Below are 18,750 nucleotides of genomic sequence, written 5' to 3'. Positions count from 1 at the left end.
TCACTGCTTTGTTATCTACCAACTGTATGACTTTGGGCAAGTTATTTAATCCCTGTTTGCTAACCTATAAAGTAAGGCTATTTGTACCATCTACCTGAAATAATTGTTTGGGGGATTAAGTAAGATGATGTTTATAAAACCTTTAGAACAGTACTTGGCACATAAACACCATTTAATTCATGTCGGACATTATTTTTAAAACACATAAACTCACATAAGATTTATATGAATTTCAACACATATTTGTAATTACTGATTATGGTAGTCAATTATTACATTTGTACAGCAATAAACTTTTGTATTTATTTGATTGCCACAACAATACTGGGAGAGGTTAGGGCAAGTATTGTTATTGCCAATTTGAAAATAAATAAATGGAAATCCACCCAGTGAACTGATTTGACCGTTATCACTCAAGTATCATCACTGAGTTCAAAAGCTCAGTACTCTGTGTCTAGGTTTAGGGTTCATTTTTACCTGCCACCATTGTAAACTACATTTACTGAAAAAACAGGCTTTCCAAGTATTGTCAGCCTGCCACATATTTGTATTGCTTATTTGTATTATTAATCCTGTATAAGTTTATTTATCATTAGAACTTTGGTAGGAAGTTGTTTGTTTGTTTGTTTTAAGACAGTGTCTCACTCTGTCACCCAGGCTGGAGTGCAGTGGCGCAATCTTGGCTCACTGCAACCTTCACCTCCCAAGTTCAAGCGATTCTCCTGTCTCAGCCCCCTGAGTAGCTGGGTACAGGTGTGCACTACCATGCCCAGCTAATTTTTGTATTTTTAGTAGAGACGGGGTTTCCCCCTGTTGGCCAGGCTGGTCTGGAACTCCTGACCTCAGGTAATCCACCCTCCTCGGCCTCCCAAACTGCTGAGATTACAGGTGTGAGCCACCGCATCCTGTTGGTAGGAAGTTTTATAAGCTGAAGTACCTAAAATCAAGGTTTGTTTTATATTTCCCTCTTAAGCAAATTAAACATTGCCTTCTGCCTCTACCATCTCATTTACACTAATTAGTGGCTTAGCATTAGAGCCAAAAGAACTTTAACCCAGATAATCATGATTTCTGTTTAGTCCCCTGTAGACAGATGCATTGCTGAGAGAGGTTTTCTCCTCCCTTTTGGAGTCCCTGATGCTGTTGAACCTCAGCCACCCCACAGGAGGTCATACCCTAGGGAGGGAATTATACAGCCCCTCATCTTCCTACCAACCCAGGGCAGGATGGCAAGAAAGAGAAGGGGACAGGTGGTAGACCAGACCCTGTATTCTCAAGGTAACTGCAACTGTTGCTTTCATTTTCAAGGACAGTGATTGCTTAAAGTGTTCTGAAGCCATCATTAGGAGAAGAGGCATTCATCACAGATTGGCTTATATTCATTAAGAATAGCATCATCAGGAGTACAACTTGAGACATAAATATATACTTCTGCAAAACAATGAAATGTTCCAGTTGATGGCAAAATCTTGCTAACCTGAAACTGTTTTTTAAAAAAATAGAAAAAAAAAAAGTGTTTTCCATTTTATTTCATTGCTCATCCTGGCTTTGTCTTCCAAGTTAACTTTAAGAAGACCTTTAGGAATTTTTTTCAGAGTCCTGAAACAACCTGAACTAACATGACTGTTATTTTCTTAGTTTTAACTTTTTGCAAAGATATTGGTTGTGAACTGGAAGTGAGATTTTGAAAATGCCTCTTTGCAGGGCTGCATTTTTCTGTGCTGCTCTACTCAGAGTTGGGAATCTCAGGTTCTTCTTTTCTTTGTCACCACTATAGCTATAAAAGATAGGCGCAAGATCTGTGTAATAAAATCATTTATACTTTTTTGTGTGTTTTTACATTATGTCATATACCCATTTTGTCAAATATTTAACCAAAAAATATTCAAAGGTAATATTTGCAAAAAACAGTATGCTCAATTTTTCATGCGTACCATTCCCAACCAGTTTTTGCATTCATATATTGGTCACAGCATTGAACCAGGCATTAAAATGTCCCAAACTCTCAAATCTATTATTTATACTACACTGTTCTTCCTTAAGTCAGCCTTTACCATCTGCTTATTAATTACATGGCAATCTTTTTAGTTACTGATTATTATTTTATATCTATTATTTTAAGGCCATATTTACTATAAATGTGAAACATGAAATTTTTATAAACATGAAAAGTTCTTTGGAAAATAGTGTGTCAAAATTTTGCAATCCCCTTTTATGTGATTTGTATCTTCCTGTTATAATCCAATTCATATTTGAAGCCAGGCGCCGTGGCTCATGCCAGTAATCTCAGCACTCTGGGAGGCCAAAGCTGGCAGATCATTTGAGGCCAAGAGTTGGAGACCAGCCTGGCCAACATAGCGCAACCCCATTTCTCCTAAAAATACAAAAACACTAGCCAGGCGTGGTGGCATACATCTGTGGTCCCAGCTACTTGGGAGGCTGAGCCATGAGAATCGCTTTAACCTGGGAGGCAGAGGTTGCAGTGAGCCGAGATCAACCACTGCACTCCAGCCTAAGCGACAGAGTGAGGCCCTGTCTCAAAAAAATAAATGAAATGGTGACTGGCTGCTGAATGGAGAATGGATGTGAGCAAATACTTTTCATAAAGAGCAATTTGCAATGTGTGAAGGCTCTAAAATACATACCCATTGATCCAGTAATTATTAGAAGTTTATCCTAAGGAAATAATCAGTACTACATTCAAAGATATTTATGTAAAAATATTTACTACACTATCATTGAGAATACCAAAAAATTGAAAACAGCCATTTTAATAGGGTAATAGGTAAACAAATAACAGCATATCCTTATAGCAGAAGATTATGCTATTATATTAAAAGTGAAATCACAGAAAAATATTATAAAGTGTGATACCAAATATTTCAATGTTTCTATTAACAGAAAAAAAAGAAATATTGGAAGTAAATACACCAAAAAAATCAGAATAGATATGTTTAAATTATGAGATAGAAATAATTTTTCTTTTTTGTTTTATATATGTTCTAAATGTTGTAAACTAATCATGTATTTCTTTTATAAAGGAATAAATGTCCTTGTACATTTTAATTCTATTTTCTATTTCATTCATCAGTGCCAAATGTATGATTTTAATTTGTACCTATAAAATTTTTCTCACACTAAAAAATATTATATTTTGTGTATCATACCTGTTTGTGAAACTAAGACATGTTATAAAATATTTTCAACTGGCACAGTACTTGTGCATGTTTCTAAAAAGTAATGTATTTCTCTATGTTTTTATCCTTTTGTAGGCATTTGCCTGGTGGCCTGATTTATTGGCTGAACATGCAGAGAAATTTTGGGCTTTATTTACAGTAGATATGGACACTGCACTAGAGGCTCAACCACAAGACTCCTGGGATAGTTTTCCTCTTTTCCAACTGCTTAATAATTTCCTCCGAAATGACAGTGAGCATTTGCGTTTTCTTGAGTATGTGAAATGGGGAGGGGTGGGAGAATGTTGAATGTGAATGTATTTTTACTGTGCCCTAGCAGCAGCCTGACAAGAGTTCGCATGGGTAACATTTAGGTTTGCTCAGCCTGCCTGACTGTGTTAGGCCAGAGACTAAGGGAGCCCGGGGCCACTCCCACACTCCACTGGGCTCTGAAGGTCCTCTCATTCCCATCCTCCTGCCTTCATTGAGGTCCGGTAACCTAGGCATCCTTCTTTATGAACTTTATTGTACTTTATGAATCTGAAAATCTTTAAAGGCTGACATTTCAAAAGTACTTGAGAACATTTACATCTCTGAAAGACACCTTAATTCATTATTGTAAAAATCATGTTATGTTAAGGCTCCTACTTAAATCCATTGTGGCAATATTGCTGGCCTGAGGGTCGGTTCATTTCTACAGATGATAGGCAGATATTGCTATGTAGTATGACTTGCTCATTCAACATTTAGAAATTAAGGAGAATGTAAAATCTCTCTATTGAGACTTTTATTCTCAATTTAATAATAACTTTTACATTTATTCTGGTAGATGGTCTTCTAGCAAACAAGACAAACTTTGTTTTTTATCAAGATTTTAACATACAGATTCCTAGGCCTTTCCTTGTAATGCTTTTTTAAGTTTCACTTAGTCTCAAGTTTGGTTACCACTGACAACCTTTGTTTCAACACTTGAAGTGACCGTGGGGGTCACTAATTCCCTACTGAATAAAATTATTGTCATGATGCACCAAGGTGAACTCTGCCTCTTCCTAACCGCTGGTTCTGACCCATTCTCTTTGATCAATGCAACAGTTGTCTTCTGTCATGTGTTTTCTTCTGCCACTCTTTATTCCCATATAAAACAACTCTGTCTTACAATAGGGTTTTCATGCCCATTGCCATTCTCATCACCGTACCCTGAATAGACCTCACTCCATTTCTCAGTGTTGTTCTGGAGTGTGGTGCTCAGAAGAACACAGTGCTCACCATGTGACCTGAATAACCAGACCCAAATGAGAGGTACCTTGCTTCCTTCTTCCCTGTCTTCCTGCAGCCCATCTCTGCTCTGACTCTCCAAGGAACTTCTTCACGCTGTTAATACATTTAGAACTTGTTTAAAATTACACTTTATTTAGAACATTTTATATGTTAAAACTGCATGTGCTTTTGCTGCTCTCTTCCCAGAAGGCCACTGCTATATCTTTCTGGTTGTAAACCTAAATTCATGTTTTTATAGTGTTTGTTTAAAGAAAAAATCTTTATTGGTTTTGTTCATGGCTCTAGTCCAGTCTTTCTTAACTTCCTTTGGTTGTTCACCCCTTTGAGTCTGTGACAAAACTGGGGAGGGCGGGGAAATCACATAGATATGAAATTGTTTGTAATATTGTACTTTCCATGGACATCCTAAATTTAGGACACCAGGTTAAAAACCTCTGTTCTAGTAAGAGAGGCATTATGTTAGAATAATTAGCAACATGAGCTTTGGTGCCAGACAGATTCACGTCTCTCTGTCATTTACCACTTGACCTTTGACAATAGCTTAACCTCTCCAAACTCTAGGTGCTGTATCTATAAAAGAAGGAAAATAATAGCACCAACAGTGTCTTTGTCAAGGAGCATTAAATAAGATGATAACTCACATATAATAGATGATAAATAAATATTGTAGATTTTGTTAGTCTTATTCATTCTCCTATCCAATTTCGTTTCATTTCCAAAGATGCTATTATAAGCTTACAATTCCTACCTTAGATTCAACCATAAGGCCTGCTCTCAGTGGTTGCTAATAAACCCACATGCAATTATCCATATGTGAATCATTCATTCTGCAAATTATCCTAAGCCAGGTGTTTTGTTTTGTTTTGTTTTATTTGAGGCAGAGCTTGCTCCATCACCCAGGCTGGAGTGCAGTGGCACAATCTTGGCTCACTGCAACTTCCGCCTCCCAGGTTCAAGCGATTCTCATGCTTCACCTTCTCAAGTAACTGGGATTACAGGCATGCACCACCACGCCCAGCTAATTTTTGTATTTTTAGTAGAGACAGGCTTCCACCATGTTGGCCAGGCTGGTCCCAAAACCCTGACCTCGAGTGATCCACCCGTCTCAGCCTCCCAAAGTGCTGGGATTACAGGTGTGAGCCACGACACCTGGCCCTCAGTCAGTTTTTAAGTTCCAATTTGGTTCCCTCCTGCCACCTACCCAATGTGGAATGACTGTCTTCCTTTCCCAATCTTATATCATCATTCATTTTCTGCTATGAAATTACAGTCAGGTTTTTAATATTATCTTAAGACAAATGTATAACAATAAACCTGCTACCAAAAATAAGTATATATATATAAGGCATTAAGTTCCCTAAATGATAATAAGTAAGTAGGATGTTTTTCTTTTGTTTTGTTTTTTGTTTTTGAGACGGGAGTTTCTTGGGTTTTGTTTATTTGTTTGTTTGTTTTTGAGACAGAGTCTCGCTCAGTTTTCCAGGCTGCAGTGCAGTGGCGCGATCTCGGCTTACTGTAAGCTCCACCTGCGAGGTTCACGCCATTCTCCTGTCTCAGCCTCCCAAGTAGTTGGGACCACAGGCGCCCGCCACCACGCCTGGCTAATTTTTTTGCATTTTTAGTAGAGACGGGGTTTCACTGTGCTAGCCAGGATGGTCTCGTTCTCCTGACCTCGTGATCCACCCACCTCAGCCTCCCAAAGTGCTGGGATTATAGGCATGAGCCATCGCGCCTGACCATATGTAAGATATTTTTTAACACTGTTTTCTTCATTTGAATGAAAACTCAAGAATCAAACATACTTAGATGTATGTTGGGGATTATTTAAAAATGAGGCATTTATTAATGTTCACCATCAAGCAATTAGTTAAGATGATGAATATTTTAACATATTCAAAATATTGTAATCTATTTTGTAGAGAAAACAAAATATGTTGTGGATTTCTTGCAAGTTCTGTTGGAGAACTTCTACTACAATGAATTAATATTTTTTGATGATATTCCATTCATCTAGAATGAATGGAATTACCTACAATGAATTACTTATCTACAATGAATGGAATATCATTAATTTCAATGAATTAATATTTTTTCATATTTATTTTTAAGAAGAGATTTTTTGTGGCCGGGCGCGGTGGCTCAATCCTGTAATCCCAGCACTTTGGGAGGCCGAGACGGGCGGATCACGAGGTCAGGAGATCGAGACCATCCTGGCTAACACGGTGAAACCCCGTCTCTACTAAAAATACAAAAAACTAGCCGGGCGCGGTGGCGGGTGCCTGTAGTCCCAGCTACTCCGGAGGCTGAGGCAGGAGAATGGTGTAAACCCGGGAGGCGGAGCTTGCAGTGAGCTGAGATCAGGCCACTGCACTCCAGCCCGGGTGACAGAGCAAGACTCCATCTCAAAAAAAAAAAAAAAAAAAAAAAAGAGTTTTTTCAATGCAAGTGTAAATTTGTGGGGTAATAAATTAAAACTACAAAATTTTCATAATTGTAACTATGAAAATGTAATTTTCAATCATATTTACAAATATTTAATTCACATATAAATGTGTTTTATATTTCTCTCCTGATTTAACCGTTTCTATACATTGACTACATATCATCTTGTGCTATTTTGTTGTACAGTACTTAGTCAAAATAGAGAAGCATTTAGTGCTGATCTCTTTTGAGCACTTTCAATTTTGAGGGTAAGTCTAGGTCTTGGCTTTTATTTTATGATGATTTGCAGATTTTAGAAAACCTGAATTATTTCTGAGAAAAACAGCTCCTCCATGTAGAGAGGTAAACAGAAAAGTTCCCCAGTGTCATACTTTCCTTTTGGTACTGGGAGTATGGTGTTATCTGGGGAACTGAAATAAAATGCAGTGACTTTTATCCCATACTCACAAGTTTCCATCCAAAATCAAGACCACTGAGTAGTTGATAAAACATAATTCTTCTAGCTATTAATATCACCCTTGGTGATACGGAAGACCATTGTTAATAATTGTGTGTTTGTTTTTTTACATTCCTTAGATACTGAGTGATTTACTGAATTCAATTCAAATGTTTAATGTCAACCTGCAGCTGCCCCCAAATTATCCTTTTGGAAAACTATGGGAAAATGTTGAACTTCTATCCTTTTAGTACCCCTTGAAAGAAAAAATCTTACAATGAGGCCATAGCATTACAGTTTTTACCATGTTGACCCAATTAGAGTTATTGTCTAAGTTCCAAATAATTACAATTTTAACTAGTCAGAGGTAATAGGACAGAGAGCTCTGAATGTCCAATATTAGGAAGGGAGTTAATTTGTTGAAAAACAGTGCTTGCTTACATAGGCATAAGTCTGTGTGTGTGTGCATTATGCAAAACAGGCTGTTAATTATATTTAGATTTTTAAACAGTTTGTGATTTATTATTAATAATGTTGAATATTTATGTTTGCTTTCCCAAAATTTAAAATTACTAAGACCTCTCAAACTAATGGAGATATTAGTTAGAATTTGTACTTTATTAGTGGCTTGAAAACTTTATAGCTGAGTTGGGGGTGGTTCATGAATAATTCAGATATCCCAATTGGTTACTTATCTTCCTTATATTAAAATGTTTATGCTTTGATGTTTAAAAATAGCTTTTTATCTTTTGGAGTATGGAAGGGATCTTAAACAAACCTCTTCATTTTCTAGCTGAGGAAACCTAATGCCTAGAGGCAGGAACTCGGGCGGGGGCTTGACAGTAGGGAGTTAAGGACAGAGATGAGTCAGAGCCTGAGTACTGTGTCTCCAGTTCAGTCTCATTTCACTGTAACAAAAGCAGATTCTGTGGGCATTGATAAAATAATATCTTTTTAAGGAAGACAAAAAAGTCCTTGAACTTTTATTTTTTAATGAGAAAATATTTATACGGGCATTGTGTTGTAGGGGGGCAGAGGAAAGGAGTTGGTTAAAGAGTACAGAAAGGATGAGATAAAGGTATGTATGGTCTTAGCATGTATGTTAGGAATCATCTGTGACAAGACTGCTAGGGACTGAACTAATTAGGGAAGGTTCAACACAGCAAATTCGGTTTCTGTTTTAAGGAGAAAAAAAAAAAATCTATCTGGGGTGTGTGCCTTTCCTTACAGTTAGCCGTGATTAGGGAAAGTCATAGCTTGGAGAACTCTTGGAGATGAAATGTGGAGAACCCTTGGAGCTGAAATGTGGTTTTCCTCAAGGGAAGAGCACCAGCTGCACCACAATTTTAGCAACTGTCCCCAATCTCCCACCCCTCACAGACTCACTCACTGATTCCCAGAGCAAGACTGATGATGAAAACAAGGCCTCCATTTCTGGCCAAAAAAGACCGAGCTCTCACTTCGCCCTCTACCCTGCCTTCATCTACCCCAGTCTACTCCCCTACTAAAGAGGTAATTTAATGGGCAATCAGTTTAAATGGTATCTAAGGAAACAATTTTGAAGGAGAGCTGTATTAAAATTGAGGGAAGATAAATGTTTTCATAATGAAGTAATTAGCACGATGGTTCAATGATACTGGGTGACTATAAAGCTAGTACAAATAGATTCTACCCTTGCACGCTATTTCCACAGTTGTTCTGTCAATAATATATAAGGCAAGTGACCGCGTCTGACAAATGGAAGCCATCTGCAAATGGCACAAATCATTTCTTTCAGCACTACTGAAAGGCAAACCCTTGGAGCTAGTCACCTTTTAATCTGTGGATATGCTAGCAAGTGGCAAATGACCATTCTATTGGGAACTGGTTCCCAACTGAAAAATACCACGGTGCTGCTTCTTTAATTAACAGCCTTTTCACATTACTAGCACATTAAAGCCATCCCAAAGAACACCCGTGCTTATATAATCAATGTCACAGCGTCTCTGCCTAAACGAATAATAAATGTTCCTGCTCTACACTAAGTGAAAACCTATTCTCCAAGACTTTCACCTTCATAAAGATGGGCTCATAAAAATCGAAAAAGGAAAAATTGGAATGTGGTCTCATGAGGATAAAAAGGCTAGTGTTAATAATTAACAAGGAGAGTGAAGTGGAGTCAAATTAGCCATAATAGAGCCCAGAGTGACTGGCAAAGTCACCTCTCATTATCAAAAAACTCATTAAGAAATGAAGAGGTGGAAATCCCGCTGGGTTATTCTCACACTTAGGCTGTATCAGAGATTATTTTTCAGATTTCTTTCAAATGAAGGACTGTTAGGTCACCATATTGTATATTAGGTTAATCTTCAAGCTTTGAAATATGGAAGGCTGACACCTGCGTGTTATTCTATTTCAAGTGCTTAAATGAGCTGTGCATCTGAAATTCACGAATTGGTGTTTATAGATATATCTGGATATACATATACCAGGGACAATGCAGAAAGGGTATAACATCTAGATTAAAGCAAAGCTGTGTGTGCCAGCTTAGTTTTATAAGTATGCACTTTACAAATGATGAAATAAGGGCCAAAATGTGAGAATATATTTAACTCTAATCCCCAGAGTTGACTGAATTCAAAATGGTGTGTCAGAATTTGTTTTACTGACCAGTATGGTAAAGGAAATATAAAAGCAAGAAGTCACTACCTTTTTCCCCTCAGTTGAATTCCACAGTACTGTTCTAATTTCTTTTTTTGTTTTTGTTTTGTTTTGTTTTGTTTTTTGAGACAGAATTTCGCTCTTATTGCCCAGGCTGGAGTGCAATGGCGTGCTCTTGGCTCACTGCAACCTCCGCCTCCCAGATTCAAGCGATTCTCCTGCCTCAGCATCCCAAGTAGCTGGGATTACAGGCATGTGCCACCACACCTGGCTAATTTTTATATTTTTAGTAGAGGTGGGGTTTCTCCATGTAGGTCTGGCAGGTCTGGAACTCCTAACCTCAGGTGATCTGCCCGCCTTGGCCTCCCAAAGTGCTGGCATTACAGGCGTGAGCCACCACGCCCGACCTGTTCTAGTGTCTTTACTACTTGTAGACTTTTTAAAAATTTAAATCTGCTTTTTATATTTTCAGAGGGTTTAGTGGCTTCAAGATAATAACCTACTCTAAAATGCCAGTGTGTTTTTTGTAACAGATTAACCAGAACACCTGTAACTTCTGAAAACCATGGACATCAGGAAACCCACCCTTGAGAGAGTTATTGATCATGATATAGCTGTACTCAATCATTCCCATTGGTGGGGCAAGTATTGTGGGACATTAACTCAAAGATTAGAAGGCTGTGCATAGCTTGAGTAAAATTACAGACTTTTCTATTTGCCTTTAATATTTCATAATCTCATAAAAACAAAACAAAACAGCATAAGGACTGCTGGACCATAAGACTTCTTTGTTTATCTTTGCCTTATTAGCTTTGGTTAGGATTTATATTGACTTTTCTGAATTAATCTCACACGAAACAAGTGCTTAATGCCTGCAGTTTACAAATCCTAGGCCCCTTGCAAATACATGGATAAATAAGAAATGATTCCTCCCCTTGAAAAGCATAAAATCTAGTGGAGGATATGCACACATATACACAGATAACTGAATGCAGTAGATTGTAGAAGTATAACTCAAATTATGTGTACCATCCTATGAAATTTTTTCATTATAGTTTTAAACTTGGATTTGTTGCCCAAAAAGTAAGAAACGTTTAACAGCTGTGTTCTATCACTTCTTGTCGCTTTCTCTCCCTAGATAGACATATATGTGTATGAATATATATTAGCAAGTGCCACCAGGGAAAAGGAAGAGCTGGATATGATTTTAGGGGTTATTATGCTAGTTAATGTATACATTAATATTACCAAACTATAAAATTACTTATCAACTTTTTAATTAAAAGGACAATAGAATCCAATGTGTTTCCTAGTCTACTTAAATCGGATGCTCTTGGAGTTTCCGTTAGGAGGTAGATTATTATTGATATTTATTCAATAATCAGACATTTATTGAGTGACTACTTAATGTGCCAGATTCTTAGCTGGGTGCTATTCCTAGATCTCAGGGAGGGATAAAGCGGTTGGGGGTGGGTTGGGGGGAGTGAGAGAGAGAAAGTAGGTGAGTGTTTTCCTTTTACATAATGCTGTTCTAGACTGCAGTTCTCCTGGCTTTTCTCCTGAAGCCCATATTCATATTTCCTGTTTCTGTGATGGGAGTCTTCATTATATGCATTTGTCAACATGAAGAGTGACTTACTAATTTTCTTAGTCCACTGTGCTTGCTTTGCTTAGAGTTGATACAATTTGTAGTCTCTTAAATAATTGTTTTATGGCAAAGTCTGTTGATTTTATTGTGGTTGGTATTGTCTGTTTGTTTTGCTGGTCATGAATTACCCATTTCCTTCTGAAATGCCTAATTTGAAGTTTAAGGAGAAAAATCATTCTTTCTGGTAATCCACTAAAGCTGGCTAATTGGAAGAGGATGAGCACTATAAAATTAGATTATATGGGTTCAAGAGTCAGCAGCATATTTTTACCCTAAAAACAATATATGAATTCTTTTATTTGCTTAATCTTTATTTTACCCAGTGATTACTGTCTCAGTAATTGTTATTAATTGGATCATAGTTTAAATTTAAATTCTCTGTTGAAATCTTACTACTAAAAGCCTATGACAAGTACTTTTATAAATGTAAGACTTTTTAGTATGAAAATAATCAACACTAATTTATTATCGGGGATTTTCAAAATAATTGGGCATATTGCATCCTGGGTTTAGCTTATATTTAAGCCATTTGTTTTCTTTTTGCCATTTCTGATTGTACCATAGGGCTCGATGTCATTGATGCCTCATTATTTTCTAACAAGGTGATATTTGGAAACATGGAATCTTTTGGGGAAAAAGGTTATTTTTTTTATCTGAAAAGTAGGTGCTGCTTTTCCCCTTAGATGGTAATCACTTTTTGAGACTCATTCTGAGCAGCTCTTTTCACTCCCACATACTTGGGTATGGTGTCAGAAGTGCTCTCGGATGAGGCCACATTAAGAACTTGCCTCTTCCAATGAACTGTTGTAATGGGTGCTTTGTAAAGGCTTGATTTGGACAGGTGACAGCCCCAAATCATAACCTATCCTTATTAAACCATATGGAGAAGATAGAAGCACTTACTATGATGCCTCGGGCTACATATTAAGAGGGGCTTTTGACAGTGTCTGATAGGAGTGGAATGCAAGCTGCCATATGGACAACTAAGGAAGGAGCATACATTTACATAGACAAGTGTAGTGTAGTGTGTGTTTCTGTAGCTTGTCTTTGGAAACCAAATATTCTCTTTCCTTTCTTTCCCCCTCCTTGTGTATTTCTCTTTATTTCTCCTTTCTTCCCTCCCCCACCCCTCCTCTCCCTCTCCCCCTCCCCTCTATCATTTTCTCTTTGTCTGTCTCCCCCATTTCTCCCCCACTCCCTCCTTCCCCTTTCTGTCTAATTACCAAAGAAATAATACTGCCAATTTTCTAAAACTTTCAAATGTGGGTTTATAATTTGATTTTTTTTTTCAAATAAAAAAGAACTTTTTGCTGAATTCTGAGCAAACTTTTGGCTAGAATTTAAGATTTTTTTGTAGTTCATAGGAAATATAGGTAATCTTCATTTTCTTTAAATCCTGCAGGATATTTGCTATCAAGATTCATAACTGACCAGAGAAAATCCTTTCTTTGCCACAATCATTAAAATAAGGAACATAACATAACCAACTTTCATATTCATTAGAATTTTTAGCAGTCTGATCTTGTACATATGGGTTAAAAATAGAACTTGTGGCCGGGCGCGGTGGCTCAAGCCTGTAATCCCAGCACTTTGGGAGGCCGAGACGGGTGGATCACGAGGTCAGGAGATCGAGACCATCCTGGCTAACACAGTGAAACCCTGTCTCTACTAAAAGAAAATACAAAAAACTAGCCGGGTGAGGTGGCGGGTCCCTGTAGTCCCAGCTACTCGGGAGGCTGAGGCAGGAGAATGGCGTAAACCCGGGAGGCGGAGCTTGCAGTGAACTGAGATCCGGCCACTGCACGCCAGCCTGGGCGACAGAGCGAGACTCCGTCTCAGAAAAAAAAAAAATATATATATATATAGAACTTATAGCCATCTTATCTAATGCTATATATTTTAAACAAAGTATGAGGGGTATATACAGGCCTCAATAGGTTTTATAGGTGTCATTTAATACAATCTTCTGAATAATAATGTAGTAATCTTAGTATTCAAGTATTCATTCATCCAACAAACATTTGATTACTTGCTCTGAGCCAGGGACTTTTCTGGAACTTAGAATACAGATATAGTTCCTGCCTTGAGAACCTTAAATCCTTGTAGGCAGCGAGAAATATGTCAGCGAGAAATATGTCAGCAAGAGAAGATCACTTTTATAACAAAAACCACAGTGGAAACCTGTCCAGGGTAGAGAGTAAACAAGAGAAGCCAGTAATTGGGCAAGGGGACAGCAGAATGAAGCATTTCTAGAAAAGATTTGAGGAGCAAGTGTATATTGAATCATGAAAATCATTATGACTGTACCGCAAGAAATGAAAGGTAAGGCAACAGAAATGAGCTGGAGAAGTAACTTGAAGACAGATCTTGGAAAGCTTTCATACCATGCTCAGGCTTTTGAAGCTTGTCATAATGATCCACTAAAAGATTATAAGCTTTAGAGGTGACATTCTTAGTTTTATATTTCAGCAAGCCCCTCTGCTTATGATTTTGAGAAGATGGATTGGCAGAGGAAATATTAGGATCCTAAAGACCAGTTAGGTTATTATTGCATTAATCAAGACAGGAGATGAGAGGGCTGGACTAGTGCAACAGCAGTAGTGATGAAGAGAGCACGGTAACTTACTGAAAGATACTAAGAATATAAAATACACCAGTCTTGATGACTAATTGGTTGTCAGAGTGAGGAATGGTAGTTTTACAGAGGTTAACATGGAGTTTTTATATCAAATCCTGGTTCTATTAATGACTAATGATCTTAGACAAGTATCCTAAACTCTCTATGCCTCAGTTACCTTATTGATAAGTTTTAAAAAATAGTTCCAGCCGGGCGCGGTAGCTCACACCTGTAATCCCAGCACTCTGGGAAGCCAAAGCAGGTGGATCACATGAGGTCGGAAGTTCGAGACCAGCCTGACCAGCAAGGAGAAACCCTTTCTCTACTAAAAATACAAAAATTAGCTGGGCATGGTGGCACACGTCTGTAATCCCAGCTACTCGGGAGGCTGAGGCAGGAGAATCACTTAAACCCAGGAGGCAGAGGTTGCAGTGAGCCAAGGTCGCGCCACTGCACTCCAGCCTGGGCTGCAAGAGCGAGACTCCATCTCAAAAAATAAATAAATAAATAAATAAATAAATGAACAGTTCCTCCCTTGTAGAGTTTCTGTGATGATTAAATGAGATAAGGCACAGATAGGACTTCACATAGTGCTTGGTACTCCAAATATGCTAGGGAAGAGAAGGAGGAAGAAGAGAATGAGAGTTCTTAAGTAGAGACCCAATAAATGCAGATATCAGTATATTTTTTAAATTTGAGTACTATAGTGAATTAGATGGTTTGAATGAGAATATTTTATCCTTAAAGTTTAGCATGCTCATTTAGGTGGCATTTGATGAAAGTAACTGAATTTTTTGAGCTGTAGTACCTTCTAGCTTGATGATTGAATCTCCAGGAATAAATAAAGCTTCTTTCAGTGTGCTAATGAAAACATCATTAAGATAACATTAGTCTCCTAAATAAGACACCTATCATTAAGTATGATTATCGTTCACAATTTAATGGGAAATATTTTAGCATATAGCTGAGCTGGGAAAAGATTATTTAGCCACAAAAAAATACTAACCCATATCAATTAGAGGTAGAAAAAAATCTGTTGTATTTCCTTCTGTGTCTAGAATTACTTCCCATACCAATTTATGTACCTGTAGTTGTCCAGCCTCTGACAAGTTTCAGAAACTCATAAAGTAACATATCGAAGACATCTTCATATACATGCCACCGTGATATACATCATTTATATACATCATTTAGACCAAGATCTAAAACACTCTTAGGCTTTTGGGATATTTTTGCCCTGAAGAAGATAGTGTAGGAAGTTGTCACAGTGAGTATTTTATAAGACACTGCTATTGGACTTGCTAGTAATTAGATTTAGTAATGATACGCATATATAGCTATTCAGATCCATAAAAGTGGATGAGATTACTAACTTTTCCCCAGCTTCTCCCTCTTCACCCTAGTCAAAGCCACTATCATCCTTTACCTAATCTATTGCAGTAAACAACTGAGTACTAACCTTTTTCTCTGTTTTCACCCCTGGCTACCTAGTCCATTTTCCACACAGCAGCCAGAGAGATCATATCATGTCACTCCTCTGCATAATCATAAGCATCGTCAAGCTTCCCATCACAGCCACTACGAGCAACACTCCTTACTCAGTCCTAGGATCTAGACCCTGCTGTGGGCTGCCCCTCCCCCTCCCTCAGTCTATTGCAGTTACTCTGGCCTTTCATCTCTCTGCAAAGACCCAAGCTTATTCTTCCCCAAAACTTGTTTGCTAGCTGTTCCCTCTACCTGGAAACCGCCCCTTTAAGTCTTCCATGGAAGGTTCTTCTGTCACTTAGATTCAACTAAAGTACCATCTCTTTAGGAATACGTTTCCTGACCACACAGTATATTTTTAAATTCGCACATTTTCACTTTGAGGGCCACAATGGGGCTTAGGGCATGTTCTTTGAGAAATATTTACAATTCATGGTATTGTCATCTAAAATAAATTCTTTATTAAATATTACTTAGCATTACTTACTGTTTTCCTATAGATGCTCTGTTTTTTCATGGTGCAACTTAGGTACATACTCACCTGTATTTTAATAAAATTGTATCATCTGCATAGAAAACATTCATCACCTGAAAAAGGTGAGTGTACCTTGCCCAGCAGCCTTGTGGCACAAATTCTGAGACTTCTGTCACTACTTTAGGTAGGATGTTCCATACTATCATTTGTTAAAGACAAATGGAAAACTGAAAAATCCATGTGATATGCTGACTGTTTTTAAATACAGATATGCAAAATTGAATGACTAAAAACAAAACTCCACAAATAACTATAATGTTCATGAATCAAAATAGATATTCCCAAACCCACAGACACCCTCCTGAGTGAACAAGAATAGCTTTTACAAGTAATCAAACTTACCTCATAGAATTGAGCAGATTTAGCTCCTTTGTGATACACAGCATAGCACAGAGGTTGTAACTCTGCTTAATTGCTGTATTTACATGTGTCGGGACCTTCAGGGGAGCTGGCAGCTCCCTTGAATTTCCAGCGAGTGGTCATGTGCCTATGTGTTAAACCTCTTAGAAAATAAAAACATACCACCTGCCAGGAGAATTTTAGAGAGGTATTATCTATTTGTGTTTTGACAGTCATATATAGAAGGCTAATTATACTTTTTGATCAGTTTCCATGATCTGATATTCAATATGGGGGATATGATGTACTCTCATCTGCATTTTATCAGTTCTTCTGTGTCAGACTTTCTCAGGAAACATGTTTTTTTTGGCCTATATTTTCCAAATGTCTGATATTATCCCTCTGACAAACACTGTTTCTGCTTGGCTATTTCAGCACTTCTGTGTAATGGAAAATTTCACAAACACTTGCAAGAAATCTTTGTACCCTTGGTTGTCCGCTACGTGGATCTCATGGAGTCCTCCATCGCCCAGTCAATTCACAGAGGTTTTGAGCAGGAGACATGGCAACCTGTCAAGTAGGTATCTTACCTAGTGTCCGTAGAGCACCTGCCTCTTCAACCTTGACCTTATGATTTTACTTAGATTGGCCATCTGTAGTTATCGCTTATGGTGGTCCCTTCCCACGTTGTTTGTTTCTTTACAGGAATATCGCCAACAGTCTTCCCAATGTAGCTCTTCCAAAAGTTCCAAGTCTGCCTCTTAATCTTCCACAGATTCCTAACATTTCTACTCCTTCGTGGATGCCTTCTTTATATGAGTCCACGTGTGTATTCCTCACTTATTTCCTGGTGATGTGTTAGCTGGTGCATGGCCTGGGCTGTGTTCTGCGCAGATGTGTTTAGACTGCATGGCATTTATCATCGTTGGTTGAGGAATACTGCTTTTTTTTATTTTGAGTTTTTTAAGCTAGTAAGCTAAGCTTAGCATATCTGTAATGAATGATGTCGATTAAAAAGAAAAAATACACTAGTTTAATGTAGTTCATATGTAATATGTGGGATAGGAATCATTTGGTGACATTCTACCCTAAGTAAATCATTTGGTGACATGGTACCCTAAGTAAAATAACCAGAGTTCTTCTTAAGTATAGGCATTTTGAGGATTCTTAGCTCCAGCTTTATTACTGACCAGATGACTCACCTTGTGCAACTAGAAAACCTTTGGAAGAATGGTTTCAAGAATATAATGTTTTTCTATTTTTATCTTAGTCTCAACTTCTAAAAAACAGTACTACATCATGCAGGGAAGGGGTTGTCCTTTCATTGCCAAAACCAGGAAGTTCTTCTTTTGTTCTTTTATTATGCAGTTGGTATATCCTGGTATTTTTAAATAGTCTTTATATCATCAAAAACCATATTAACTTCACATCATGATGAGTTTGCCTGTTGCAGAATCAGCAACTAAGAAACACTGAAGTGAACAGGAATGGGATTTTAAATTTATCAGGTCTGAATTTAGATCTTAGCTTATTAATTGTAAGTCTTTCTTAACCTGAGCTTTTTCCTCAACTCTAAAACAATTATGACACCTAATTGAAAGATGATGTTTTTGTGATGATTCTTTAAAAAAAAAAAAAACTGTATTGAGGCACATCCTAGGCTCTCAATAAATGATTAGTACTATTGGCATATCCTAGGCACCCAGTAAATAATAATTAGTACTACTATACATTGTTGTTTTTGTTATTATTGCTATCATCAGGCATCATCATTATAATTTATAATGGTATAGCTTTTAAAACTATACCTCACAGCGATCAGAACGAAGTAATAGTCCTAGTTTACAAATGGGAAAACTTGGGCAGTTACCTGCTTTGCCCAAGATCTCATATGAAATCAACTAGAAAGAATAATCATGAAAGGAAGAAAAATAGCTTCCATTTATTGAGAATTTACTGTGTTTCCAGTACATTGCCAAGTTATTTGTCTCATTTAATCTTTATAACAACCTCATATCATTATCCCCATTTTACAGTTAAGAAAACTAAGTCATAAGGAAACTAAGAAACAAAACTTACCCAATATCTCACAGCAAGTAAGTGACAGAGGCAACATTTGAACCCAGGTTTGTTTGACTACAGATTCCTCACTCC

At 37.5% G+C, this 18,750-nt stretch overlaps 1 protein-coding gene across 8 annotated transcripts in view; it reads left to right on the top strand.

Annotated features, from left to right (window-relative positions):
* CADPS2 (calcium dependent secretion activator 2) overlaps positions 1-18,750 on the top strand; it is a 572,739-nt gene that overhangs the window by 481,122 nt on the left and 72,867 nt on the right. For 4 of the 8 annotated variants that reach the window (XM_077997218.1, XM_077997217.1, XM_077997216.1 and 1 more), the window contains 3 exons: positions 3,273-3,429; positions 17,032-17,173; positions 17,302-17,421. In XM_077997218.1, coding sequence (XP_077853344.1) covers positions 3,273-3,429; positions 17,032-17,173; positions 17,302-17,421 — 419 coding nt within the window. The remainder of the gene's footprint in view (positions 1-3,272; positions 3,430-17,031; positions 17,174-17,301; positions 17,422-18,750) is intronic. The other 4 variants (XM_028846226.2, XM_015134824.3, XM_028846223.2 and 1 more) reach the window with 1 other exon arrangement.

This window comes from Macaca mulatta, chromosome 3 (genome assembly GCF_049350105.2).
Source record: "Macaca mulatta isolate MMU2019108-1 chromosome 3, T2T-MMU8v2.0, whole genome shotgun sequence".
Taxonomy (NCBI): domain Eukaryota; kingdom Metazoa; phylum Chordata; class Mammalia; order Primates; family Cercopithecidae; genus Macaca; species Macaca mulatta.
Note: the sequence above shows the minus strand (reverse complement) of the source record. Positions and strands in the feature narration are given on the sequence as shown.